Source organism: Pantherophis guttatus, chromosome 1 (assembly GCF_059756535.1).
Source record: "Pantherophis guttatus breed Tessera chromosome 1, ASM5975653v1, whole genome shotgun sequence".
NCBI lineage: Eukaryota > Metazoa > Chordata > Lepidosauria > Squamata > Colubridae > Pantherophis > Pantherophis guttatus.
Window position 1 is genome coordinate 154,566,702 of NC_142063.1, and position 14,272 is coordinate 154,580,973.

A 14,272-nucleotide genomic window follows, 5' to 3' on the forward strand; every position below is an offset into this window, starting at 1 on the left:
AGGAGGAGAATCAGCGAGAGAAGGCCAATCCGATACCTCAGGAGACAGCGCCCTGGAGAGGTCAAGGTCCTCATCCTCTGCTTGGTCAGGAGAACCAGGAATGGTTTGGGCCGAGGAGGTCTCTTGATTGGCCCTGTCTTTTTCTGCGTGAAATATCTGCCTCTCCAGGGCTTTATGGCGCCGCTGGAGGTCCCTTAGTTCAGCCTGGGAGGGCTGATGGATTTTTCTCCCGGAAGCAGATTTAGAAGTAGCCTTTCGGCCAGGTTCGTGGGAACCATCCTTAATTTGATCCGCCATCAGAATTAACTGGCTAATTATTATTATTATTAATTTTTTTTTTTAATTTGCCCGTCAAATTTGTGGCTGGGGTGGCCCGGATCAGCTGAGGAGGGCAGAAGGAGCTGTGGCAGTCAGTAGCTCCGTGCCAATATAATGGCCGCCGTTACACTAGGACTCACAAAATGGTCGCCGTCACAGCGGGATCCAAAATGGTAGCCGCACGAGGGATAACGGTTGCAAGCCTTTTAAAATGGCCGCGATGTGAGGGAGAATCGGCGATGACAGGGCGCCTCCCGAACTCCGGGGCAATCGCCAGCAGCCTCGAATATCCCCTGTACCTGAGCAGCAGCGACGATGGCGAAATGACGAGCGGGAGCTCTCAACCGCTGCGGTCTCTGTGGCGTCCGATCTCCGTCAGCTGGGCACCGGGGCGAAGACCGGAGATCAAGGTGCGGCGTTGACAGAGCTGCTGGAGAGGGTGCCAGGCCAGGAAGCCGCTCAGTTGAGAGGCGGTGGCGGTGGCGGTACGGCAGCAGCAGCGGCGGTGCGGCGCGGCTGCGTGGCGCGGCTGCGGCAGTGGTGCGGCGTTGACAGAGCCGTTGGAGAGGGCGCCAGACCAGGAAGCCTCTCGGCTGAGGCGGTGGCGCAGCGGCGGCGGCGGTGGGGCGCGGCGGCGGCGGTGGGGCGCAGCTGCGGCAGTGCGGCGGCGGCGTTTCCAGCCGAGACTGGAGTGTCCAGCACGCTCAGCACATTCAGCACAGGGATGATCAGAAAAAAACTTGTAGGCTGAAGATGAAGAGTGGGTGAGGAACGAGGTGACTCAGAACAGGTCTGGCCAGATCCACTGAGTCTAAAAAACTGGAAGCAGGGGACACGTGAGGAGGCGTGGCCAATTCAATTAGACTCAGTATCCGGTCAGACCATCTGGGATAACCCACTCCTGACCCACTCTGCAGCCTGCTGGGAGAATATAGACATTATTCTTGGAAAGCTTTTCATTTTGCTCTTTATAATAAACCTACAGTATATAAATTGATAAATCTAGTTCAAATATTTTCCAACAAAACATAAAGGATAGAAGACAATATGACATACCATATATAAGGAACCCCAAAGTTATGGAATGATTCAAATAGCTACACAAACTAATATAAATTGACAAAAAGGCAGTGCACCAATGAAATTACGAATAGCAAACTCTCTTACTGTCCACATCTAAAAGCTATTTACGTAGAAGTTCTCTTAATTCAATAGGACTTACTCCAAAATACAACTATCTCCATGATAGAAGTAAATGTTGAGTTCCAATGGAAACTGGACAGCATTATTATTTAATAATACTTGACGTCTTAGACTTTTTGCAGCAAAGGAACTGACAACATAGAAATAACAATAGCATTTAGACTTATATACTGCCCCATAATGCTGGGGTCCCCAACCCCTGGCCCAGTACCAGGCTGTGCCCATTGGGAACCAGGCCGTGCAAGTGGTAGACAAGCACACATGCATGCAAAACCATCCCCTCTCCCCTCCTCGTTGTCATCAGTCTGCAGAGCCAGAAAGGTTGGGAATCTTTGCATTACAGCACTCTGATCAGTTTACAGAATCAGCATATTGCCCCCAACAATTTGGGTTCTCATTTTACTGACCTCAGAAGGATGGAAGGCTGAGTCAACCTTGAGCCCCATCAGGATCAAACTCCTGGTTGTGGGCAGAGTAGCCTGCAACACTGCATTCTAACCATTGCACCATCAGGGCTCCATGATCACACATCAAAAGAATAACTGAATATTAAAGCAACATCTCAGTAATAAAAGAGGATTTAACAATATCTAGAATCAATATCTCAATTCTGCCTCCCCCTCCCAGCTATCAGGTTCGACCATACAGGCCTCCATTAGAGAGTTTCAAGACATTGTGGAGAACAGTGGCAAAATTACTTTTACTTTACTTTTATTTGATTTATATACCGCCCTACTCCCGAAGGACTCAGGGCGGTGAACAGCCAACAATAAAATACATATATACAAAATTTAAAAAGCAGAAATAAAATTGAATTAAATAGTTTGGCCCAGACAGATTAAAACCCCAATCAATTTAAAACAAAGTTAAACTTTGAGTATTAAAAATATTAAAAAATATTAAAATTATTAAAATTGTTTAAAAAGAGGGAGATTCATTCATTCATTCATTCATTCGCAAAATTTATTTATTTGTTTGTTTATTTTTGCTGACATTAGTTTCATTTGGTTCCCTGTCTAATTTTTAAATCAACATAGAGAGGGAGGGAATGTAAAACGTCAGACTTGGTCAATGGTGAACAACCTCTAAGTTCTACACAGATCTCAAAGCATTCCTAGAAAATCTAAAAACAGAGAGCCAGAAATAGATGAAATAATGTATTTTGTATATGTACAAACCATACAATTTAATATTTACACATCCTGCGTAGAGAAAAAAAAATTGTGCATGGCAATAATCCCATCAGACATTCACCAGAAATCATGACGTTTTAAAATATGTAGAAATGGCCTACATTCTCTGTCCTGCTCCATGTCCTCTGTGAAATAATACTTTATCTCTTGAACTTGATCATGGATCATGAGGAGGAGAATTCTACTTCCTTGCAAATAAACATGACCAAGATCTGTGACTGAAAGGGTACACGTTCTATTGCTGTATAGAGCTTAGCCATAACAGTTTAGGCTAATGCCTGAACACAGAGAGAATGTTTTAATATATATTCAGGACACCCCATGTGGCACATCTGCTGCCTGATCCCATTGTTGCAGAAAGATTCGAGTCCCCCCGCAGAGTATTTCTGTACATGCAAAGGGAAGTCTGCATCTTCTCTATCATCTCAGCTAGCAAAACACTTCTGAGACTAGTTTTGCATATTTTGCATACAGAGACCATTGACAGAATCAACCCATTTTTTTGTTTAAATACACCCCAAATATCAGATCAAAAATATTAAAAGTCAATGATTTCTTATAGGAAAAACTATTATTTAAATATAATAGTTATCATCCGTAATATCTATTTGCCCAGTGCCTAATTAAATATATATTCTGTGTGTGTGTGTGTGTGTGTGTGTGTGTGTGTTTGCGTGCGTGTGTGTAGAAGCCATTTCAAACTTATATGATTCATATGTCATCTTTATACAGTTTATGAATGAATTCATAAACTTAACTGCCTAATATTGAATAATACTTTCCATACAACCCTTCCTTTATATTAAATTGGAATATTGAATAAACTATTCATTTGAAAATGCACCTTTGTATTAGAAATGTCAATCTATTACAACAGTATCCAATTTTATAAAATGACCATAAATATGACAGTTATATAATGATTCCAATAGAAGCTACGGTAGTATCCTGCATAGTTTGTTGGGCAGTAGTTTTAACAGCAGATTAAAAGTAACTGCAGTACTAATTTTTAACCAGGTACTTAATGAAGAATTTATTTTCTGCATTCTTTATGCAAGAATGCTTTAACTTGATTTAAAGAATAGCAATATTTTAGATGTTGCATCTGATTCTTCTATATATCCTGATTAGTGCCATTTGATCAAAATGTAAGCCCAAGCAACACAGCTGCTCCATCAGCTTCTCTTCAGAAATAAAGTCTTAATCATGTATCAACTGAATGACTATTTTAATTTTATTAATACTGCAAGTAGGCATTCCAGATTTTATATCTTTCAAAGATCAGTATACCTCTTCAATTACCCTAAAGTACTATCGTTCCGTTTTCTTCTCCCCTAGCACTGAACAATATCCTATCCTTAAAATGTTACTGTGATGTTATCAGTAATAACATTTTTCTGGGTTTAAAAAGGATAAGCTACAAATGCATATTCTAGTTTTTGAAGTTCTGCTTATACCCAAGTACACTTCAAGTATCCTCTTGATATTCCTTTAAATCCTTCTGAAAGATCTTATGAAAATGTTTATTGCTCCATTCTAGACTCTTCTCTATATAACACAAACGCAAGGAATCTTTGCTCTTGTTAGCCAAGCCACTAATACTTTTCCAACTGAGGTCAAGAACATGAAGCAAAGGTCACTAATTAAACTGTAAGACTAACAAAATACAGTCTTAATCACTTGCATTTCTTTGTACAACCAGAACTATTAACAAATGACACCTCACAACATACTTCGAAATAAAACATGTATTTTAATGCAAAAATCTACTGCATATAAAGAGGATTTCAAGAGCAACCCCTCTGCCAGGATGAAGGTAAAATGGCCATCATTCTGTCTTCAGGCAATGGCATTCCATATCACACAATGTTTCACACTCATAAATACATGACAAATACTTCCTCAATCATTTTTTACAAGCAGGGATGCACAGGGGGTTGTCAATGGCTAGCTTGAGGGAAAATAGGAACAGCAGGCGGCAGAAGCTGTACTGAAAATGGTTATGTGGTAAATTCTCTTCTATAACATCACTCAACTATCCTACCCTTTGATCTTTCAGCTACAATTACACAAATATCCACAAAATCTGGATTAAAAGAACACTACAACCATCACCATCACCATGAACACAATACTATTTCTAATATTAGTTCATAATATAAACGTAATATTTACACATTTTTAAAAATAATTTAGGCGGTATATTTTCTAAAACTTCACCACAGTCAGTTTCATATCTACACAAAGATATTAGTGTGATTGGTGTCAGAGAAATTGCAGACTGGTGTCTCCCAATTATTAAAAAAACTTAATGTCTAACTATTGGTTTTTATTGTGCAATAGTATCTACTGGAAATTTCCCAAATACAGAAGTGCTCATCCATTCAGCCTTTCCTCTTTTCAAATAAATGCTGACATATATTGTCATTGCAGCCCTCAAAAAAGTTTTCCAAAAATCCTAAATGTATATTTGTGTGAAACTGAAAAATAACTCCTGGAGCACAGTATTTTGCAGCTCAGCAACAAAATCTTCAGAGTTTTCTGAAGACTGATTTAATTTTAAATAATCCATTATTAGAAAAACTTGCCAAGTTTGCATCTTGAATTATTCACTATAACAGTTCAACTTTATTTTTAGAATATAGGTGCATTATAACAATAGGAGTAGCAGAAGAGTTCTGAGCTGAAATAGTTTCACAGACTATATCTTATAACTTATTGGAGTTAACCATCTGACATTAATTATTGTTTTGGCTTCTAGCCTGTGAATGTTTATTTTTCAGTTTAAAGTCTTCTCGCTCTTTGATACCATATGGAAATGAGAATGTTTAATGGGAAATTGAAACCATGTGCATCTAAGTACTTAATGAAGTACAGGGAGAGTAAGAGAGTATGTTTAAAAGAATTCTGATACACTGTTCTGGATACTTTTACAAAACAAATACAACAATAGCTTAATTTTTCTTATAATTTAGCACACAATTGCATTTGTTAAAATAATTAAAAACAGTGCTTTAATTGATGCTTTATTTTAATGCAATAAATCAAGCATCCATTGTCCACACATCTCAAACTTTTTAGGACAAGTTAAAGTTCACTGCTTTCAAACATGAGAATTCTAATATATCATCTTGTTCTGGGATTGGATCTTGATCCAAACACTGCTTGACAGACAGCGATTGTCAGTATTATGAAAATTTATGCCCTGAATTGGACAAAGTACATGAAATATTCCAGTACTTAACAAGTAAGAATCAAGAAACAAAGCTGGATTTTGAAAAGCAACTAATGGTTTTATAACCAATATATATAAAGTCAGGCCAAAAAAAAAGATAGTAAGAGGAAAATTGATTTAGTTTAGTAAAGTTTTCATTTCTACTGTATTCCATTAAGTACAGTATATTTCCAAAAATAGCACTGAGTAAGGAATAGAATACAATAATATCTATATTAACCAATACTAAAGTCCCCTTGGAAATTATAATTAAACTTCAGAAAACTCACCATTTGTTTTTCTTTCTAATGTAATCTTTTTCGGAGAGGTTAATCAAATAGATCATTGGTTTAGAAGTTAAAAACAAATATTTGTTGAGCACATCAATCTAAAAGATAGCAAACAAAAATTATGTAAAATATGCAACTTTGTAGTGTGTCCCCCCCCCATATAGATTATATGTGCAAGTGAAAAAATAATATACTTATGGTTTGTAGATGAAGATGGTATTAATTTGCTAGAATAATTAAAAAGTTTAAATAAAAACCTGGTGCACATTATACTTCTCTCTTTTTGGGTTTTAATAGGAAGACATGAGACTTGATGAAGTAATAGTTATAAACTTGCCTCTTTATCATTCCAATCATGATAGAAACGGACTGGCTTTTTTTCATCTATTACCCAGCTTTTGATTTTGCACATTATGTCCTGGTGGAATTAAAAAGAAACAAAAGACATTTTAATATGTTGTATTCTGCTATTTGCAGGATTGTTATTTCTCACGAGAGAGAAATTTTAGTTATAACAAATATAACAAATCTTCTGAAATGTGATCTATATTTGAATGGCAGAGTCCAGAATATTACTAAGCATAGCGTAGATAATGTATGTATGAGAAAAATACCAATTATACTCTTCCCTCCCCTGTGGAATAAAAAAAAACCCTGTAAGTAAATTTAAAACTGCCTTTCAAAATGCCAAAATAATTAAGCACCCCATGGAAGCAACCAAAACATATGCAAAGATGACCAAAAAAAACCCGTAGCAAATGAAATTGAGCTGATTAGTGAAGATCCACCCATCAAGGTATTTGTTCAAATGTCCAAAGGCCATCATCTTATACATTAATTTTTTGCCTGCACCTTCTCATCTCCTCCAAAAAGCGAATCCTGCCAAAACTTTCATTACACAATGGCAAGAGCCCTTGCACTGGTGACCTCCAACCAGCTGCATTCACTTTCAGAGCATCTCTCCCTGCAGGAAATCTAAAGGCCTTTTAGTTAGCAAGCTAGTGTGCATTCAGAAGGAGTAACTGCAGGAAGAGCCCAATGTGCTTTGTTTCTCTGGCCTTTCTTCACAGAAAGATTAATCATCTGTGAAATGGAAACGGCAAACAGCAAGTGACACAAACTGAACCCTTCAAGCCTTTCCTCATCAGTTTTGTGGTCCTGCATCTGAAAGCTGCGTGTGGCAAGGTTTGCCTTACAGGCAGGTGTTAATAAAAGCCTCTTAGGTCTGAAAGGTCAAACTAAGCTCTTCAAGAAGTAGCACGTTGTTGGTTTTTTTGTCAGACGTAATTTACGGCCAGGTTCTAAATGCTACATTTCAGGAAAATTAACTTGAATATGATATTCCATTAAAGAATTTAACACCAATTTCTAGTTGCCAAATTTTAAGGCACACGTCAATAAATAGGTCACATACATACAAATATATGACCTTAGTATTTAGTATACTAGTCTCCCCAATCATGCAATTGCTTCAGGTGGAAAAACAAGACGAAAGCTCTTCTAAATCTCAATTCCTGATTTGTAACTCTCCAGGAACAGGACTTCCCACAGATTTTAACAAGAAAGGGGCAAGCTGAAAACTTTTAATGAAATATAACATGTTCTGCCTAAGAATAATCACTTTTACTCTCCTATAACTGATTTTCACTCATAAATGTTTTTAAAGTGGCTAATGTAACACCATTTCCTACAAGGAGAAGATCAAAGTGCTATATTACAAATGCATTATGATTAAAAAAGCACTGTGCAGCCTTGCTATTAAATGTTCTTTAAACCCTAAAAGGCTTCCCATAGATCTCACTTGGCACTGCATATACAACCTTTGACAAGTAATGTAGACCATTTTTATTCATTGCCTAAAATTGTAGGCAATTATGTGCGTCACACTGGCCACCTGCAAGTTCTGAATGCCTGCTCCAGTTGTCAGAGCTAAAAACTAATGTCGGAGGGGATTAATCTAAAGGGAGAGAGTCCTCTTTAATGGCTACAGCAGGTGAAATGGCCCAGCTGGTTACTATGATGAGTGGCCAGAACAGCTTATGTAGAGACATGCAACAAGATTACACATGTAAAAATAAAATAAAATAAAATAAGTAGCAGAACTATGTTATCTTTGGCGCTTATTGATGTTTTATTTGATCAGTAAATAATTCACTTAAATTTAAAATGTGCATTGTTTTATTCTTAGCCTTTTCTTCATTATTGAGATTAATTCCTCCAGTTAACCTTGCTTAACTACTGGAGGAATTTTATACTGATTCAACTTTTAACTAGACACTTACATCAACATAACAGCTGAGATTCTAAACTCAACAGGATAAACAGGAATCTCTCCTGTACAATTTTTATTTTTACTTGGAATTTTTTTTCTGCACAAACAAAAAGCTATGAGAATAACAATCCAGCCTTTCTTCCCGATTTGTTTAAGAAGAGCAAACATGCTTTATACTTGGTCTCTAAACTTACACTGTAAGAAATTACAGAACCATATGTAAGAGTAGATACACGTAACCCAACAATGATTGTGCATGTTATTTGAATCTATGTTTCAAGCATGAAAAAGGTCAATTTCCTCATGTTCACCCATTTATGCAATTCATTTCCAAACTATAGCACAGGGGTGTAAAACTCACGTTGTCACGGCAACGTCACGTGATGTATTGGGACCTTTTCCCCTTCGCTAATCTGGGCAGAGGCGGAGCCAGCACGTGACAAATCCCGCCACGAGTTAGACACCCTGCTATAGCAGAATCATCATCAACAATTACCACATGTGATCCAAATCCGCAATGCAAAAATGCAAGATTACCAGGATTTTTTTTTCTGCACAAACAAGCAATCATTTATTCATCTGAAAGAAACCAATTTGTTAGATGTGGGTGAACCAGCCCTTCCTATTATAATTCTATGTCTTTATAGCATATATACACTTCCAGTGTAATGAAAATGTAGGGCTCCAATTTTCCTCATGATGATAACTATTTTTTTTAATGAAACTTTTAACACTTTGAAAATTCTGTTTACGCATTCTGAGAACTGACATAAGCATGTGATGGGACAATAGCCTCATATCAGTTCATTTATCTCTTTTCCTTACTGAGACAGCTTATTTCTACTTAAGCAGCATGTTCATGAATGTAGACCTATAATATAATATCTTATCCAGTAAAGTTGGGGAAGAGAAACATTAAACATTATTAGATTTTTGCGCTTATGCTTGTATTTTAAGAACTGGTTTTGTATTTCTTCAAGTTTTTACAAATATTTTTACATCACTTTTTTTTTTAAAAAATCCATATGAACCTACTTAAATCAATTTGAAAACAAAATCTACAAGTATACCATATTAATTGCACCTACTATGTAAACTCTGATCCATTTCTTTTTCTAAAGTAATTCAAATGAAACATCTGAGTGAATGGAAGAGAAATGGATGTTGCGATTCAAATGTATTTTTGTTTTAAGAAATTCAATTACTTTGCCATGCTCATGAATATTTTTGAAGCATGATGATCTGAGATTACACTCTCTTACTTTCTTCAGAATGGGAGTGGTGAGGTGAAAGGGACACTGAACATTTCTATTTTCAGAGATAAACAGATGTGCTTCTTGAAAAAGGAATCTAATAATTTATATTTTATGTAAATATATTGCATCGTCTCAATCTGGCCTATGACAGAGTCATCCATTGCACAATTAATTAATTTCATGAGACAACACAATTTTAAGACAGAAATATTCTAGTGTGGTGTGGTTTTCCTATTATCAAAGTCTCTGTGGGCATGCTAGCAACACCAAAGAGTCAAGATAGGAAGTATGAATGCTGCCATTCAGGTGTCATGATTTACCATAACAAAGCCTTTATGGGGATCTAAAAATCAAGAGCAATACCATTTCCCTCTTGATTTGCAGGTGTGTTTCATCAACTATAACATGCGAAACTGTCTCAGTATTCTAGAAGATTACTAGAAAGAAAACGATGAAATATTCATATTTATAAATGCATAACCTGATCTGCAAAATGATCACTCACTTTATCGCATTGACCATAATAGCAAAAAGGATTCTAGAAGAAACCTCTTTTTCTAATAAAAGGGTTTCAAGATGGAGTATGAATCATGCCTTTTATGTTTCTCAAGCACAGAAAACGATGGGCTTTAGTGTACAGGTGGTCATTTACATTATTCCAGTGTCCTGGACTTTTAAGCACATGGATCAGAAGAGGCAGAGCGGTTATCATTTAACAAGCTTTTAAAAAAAAGTTATGGGGATTATAAATTATAAACAAGATTATAAATCTTGTTCAGATATATATTTAATCTATTGCCAGCTATAACTTTAGGGTCTTATTTAATTCAACATTGAGATCATTAATGCATAGATTTCTGATACATAGCAACAAAATCATTTTACTTAGCTGGCATGCAAGGAAATATAAAATCATATTTGTCATGCAATGATTCAAAGATATTTAATACAGGAATACACTTTACTGTATCCTTACACCTTCAAGAAATTAATTTCATGAACATTAAGTAACAGTACAATAGCTCTCTATTCATTCAGTCTATTTCCTGCCTTTTATTAAAAAAAAAAAAATGCCAGGATGGACAACAATACCATGAAGATGGACAAATGCAAAGATCAGTAAAACCAATAAAGTAGAATTCAGGAAGAATGCTCAGGCTATATTCCATTCGTTACAGTAGAAGTCTTGTATTAAAATGTAAATAGCACTAAAAAAAACCCACCCACACACCCACACGCCCACTTCAGGAAAATAAACACAGTCTACAACAGTTTTTCTTCTAACTTTCATTTCTAAGTATTCTAAATACTCTCCATTATTGAACTGGGGTCCCTATGAAGAAGCGAATGAGAAGAAGACACCTATGAAAAACAGAGCAATTAGATAAGATTTCCCCATGCCCAGAGACATAGAGTATAAAGATAGCATCCCTGTGCAAAACGAAAAAAACTACCGTATTTTTCAGACTATAAGATGCACCTGACTATAAGACGCACCTAAATTTAGAAGAGGAAATTTTTAAAAAGTTTTTGGCCTCCGCAAGCCCCATTTTGGAGCCTTTTTCAGTCTTTTTTCAGCCCATTTTCAAGGCTTTTTTCAGCCTGTTCTGGAGGCTTTTTTCAGACCGTTTTTCTGAAAAAAATGGCCAAAAAAAAAAGTATTGAAAATGGGCCAAAAAAGCCTCAAAAACAGGCCAAAAAAGGCCCGAAAATGGGCCAAAAAAAGGCCTGAAAAAGGCCCAAAAATGGGGCATGCGGAGGCAAAAAAACGGCCAGTGGGTGGGTGGGGCTTTGGCAATATTCGGTCTATAATACGCACAGACATTTTCACCCCCTTTTGGGAGACAAAAAGTGCATCTTATAGTCGGAAAAATATGGTATATAGCTCTCAAGTGTAAAGAAAAAGCATTTCTTCCTTTAAGGGAAATGGTATTTATTTTCGTAAGAGGAGGAAGTACAATCAAGTTGTTACATACATTCCTGTCTTTCACTAATCCTTAAAACCCTGGGAGTTGGAGCTATATTGTCAGAATGATCCATTTACTTGAATCTAAAAAATTAGACCACAATTGGGACCAGAATTTCCTAATTCTGCAACCATTGTAAAAACATGCTGGTTGGCAAGTGCCTAAATTTTGATCATGTAACCATGGGGATGCTGCGACAGTTGTAGGTATGAGGACTGATCATAAACTTCCGGTGATATTTTATTTGAATAGTTGCTAAATGAATCAGTGTTAAGTCAATTGTTTTAATGTTGGAAATAAGAGATAAAGAAAATATAGACTGTAGAAAAGACATATGAAAATGATAAAGATGTCACAAAAAACAAAAATAAAGAGCGATAACCTGTTAGACGAGAACAATGATTCTGAGATTAATCTATCAAATCACTCTGCTCTATTGCAAGATTTGGAAGAGATGAACTTTATGGACCAAAATGAACAAATAGTCAAAAACATTCTTGAATCTACTACATCTATAGCACTTTGTATAGTCAAAAATGTCTGATGAAACTATTGATTTAATGAAAAAACGATGGACAATGAAGAATACTGGAAGTTTCGCTAATAAACTGGAATATGTTGAACATTGCAAGACTATAAAAAACGTATCCAAGATGAAACATGTCAGTTTAATCTGAAGCTTCTGGAAAAGGCAACTGAAGAAAACAAAGGGATTAATAGAGCAAAATGCAAGCTTATAAATACAAGAAAGAAGTTTTTGCACTAAAACGTGAAGATGGCTATGTGTGTAGAACAAGAAATGTTAGAAATAATTGGAAAATTCTACTCAGAGCTACATAAAGATCAAGATCACGCAAAAGTAACAACACCCACAAAAGAGGAAATGCCAGATATCCAAGTAGAGGAAGTATCAAGTCCCACAAAATCAATGAAAAATGGCAAAGCTTCAGGAAATTACTGTGTTATGGCTAAATTGCTGAAAGCTGGTGGTCACAATTTACATAAGATACTAGCAAAGCTATGCTTGAGACGCATCAGAGAAGAAAAAATACCTGATGCATGGAAAAACGCTAAGTGATTCTTATACACAAGAAAGGAGTCAGGGATTATTTAAAAAACTATCGCCCAATAAGCCTTCTTTCAATAATATACAAGGTTTTCATCAAAATTATAGCAAAAAGAATATTAAGAACATTAAATGATGCACAGCCAAAGGAGCAGGCAAGCTTCAGAAGTGGTTACAGCTCAATGGATCACATCCATGTTGTTCAACAACTCATTGAAAGGCACAATGATTCCTCTGTGCATGATTTTCATTGGCTATGAAAAGGCATTGGACTCTGTATTCCAGCAAGCAATAATTAAGGCATTGCTGAACCAAGGCATAAACACTGCTTACAAAAACTTACTACAATCAATATATGAAAAAACAATGGCAACAAGTTGCCTTAATGATAAAGTAGAAATCAACATAGAACGAGGTGTACAACAAGGTGATACATTATCACCTATCCTTTTCTCGGCCTGCCTTGAAGAAGTATTTTGCAAACTAGACAGGGCAAAAGATGGAATAAAAATCACTATTTAAATCAATTAAGATTTGCAGACGTTGTTGTTCTCTTTTCACAAGACCCAGAAGACCTATAAGGGTATATATAAGAGGTGCACAAAGCAGGAGAACCATTTGGTTTAAAAATAAACCTGAAAAAGAGCCAGGTTATGTTTAATAAATTCACCAAAGGAAAAAATATATATATCTGGAGAAGAACTAGACGTAGACCACTACATATACCTTGTCCAACAGATCTCAATGGAAGGTGATACAATAAAGGAAACTGAATAGCATGTTAAATGTGGTTGGCAGGCATTCAGCAAGCTAAGCATAGTTTTCAAGAACAACCTCCCCCTATGCCTGAAAAGTTTTCGATCAGTGTATGCTACCTGCCCTAACATATGTCAGTGAAACATCACAATCTCACAACCTCACAATCGATACAAAAACTACAATGGTGCAAAGAGCCATGGAAAGATACATGCTCAGCATTACAAGACAAGATAGAAAGACTTGCACATGGATTAGAGAACAAACAAAAGTATACAATAGCATCAAGACAGTAAAAGAATTGAAATGGAAATGAGCTGGTCACATAGCAAGAAGAACTGACAGCAGGTTGACCAAAGCAGTCATAGAATGGCTCTCACTTGATAAAAAGCATCCATGAAAGAGACCTAAAACAAAATGGATCATGGATCGATGAGTAAGTATTGCAGGTCCAATTAGCAAAAAAAAAAAAATCTCAGGACCATATTGCTTGGAAACATGCAGAAGAGGCCTTCATCCTTCAGTGGATAGACAATGGCTAAAATGGTGGTGGTGATGATGATGATGATGATGATGATGATGATGATGATGATGATGGAGGAGGAGGTATGTAACATGTATGGATATTTTTTTGGATTGATTTGCCAAAACCTGTTGGTTGAGGCGAAGTCCAAGCTCAGATTTTATTTATTACAGCCAATTTCTGCTGAATTGAGATACCCCAAATCTAGGGGTTT

General features: G+C 36.5%; 1 protein-coding gene across 6 annotated transcripts in view; it reads right to left on the reverse strand.

The window, feature by feature from the left end:
• Positions 1–14,272, reverse strand: part of OLA1 (Obg like ATPase 1) — a 98,898-nt gene that overhangs the window by 40,961 nt on the left and 43,665 nt on the right. For all 6 annotated transcript variants that reach the window (XM_034427618.3, XM_034427638.2, XM_034427629.3 and 3 more), the window contains 2 exons: positions 6,556–6,636; positions 6,219–6,316 (listed from right to left, as the gene is read on the reverse strand). In XM_034427618.3, the coding sequence (XP_034283509.1) occupies positions 6,219–6,316; positions 6,556–6,636 (179 nt within the window). The remainder of the gene's footprint in view (positions 1–6,218; positions 6,317–6,555; positions 6,637–14,272) is intronic.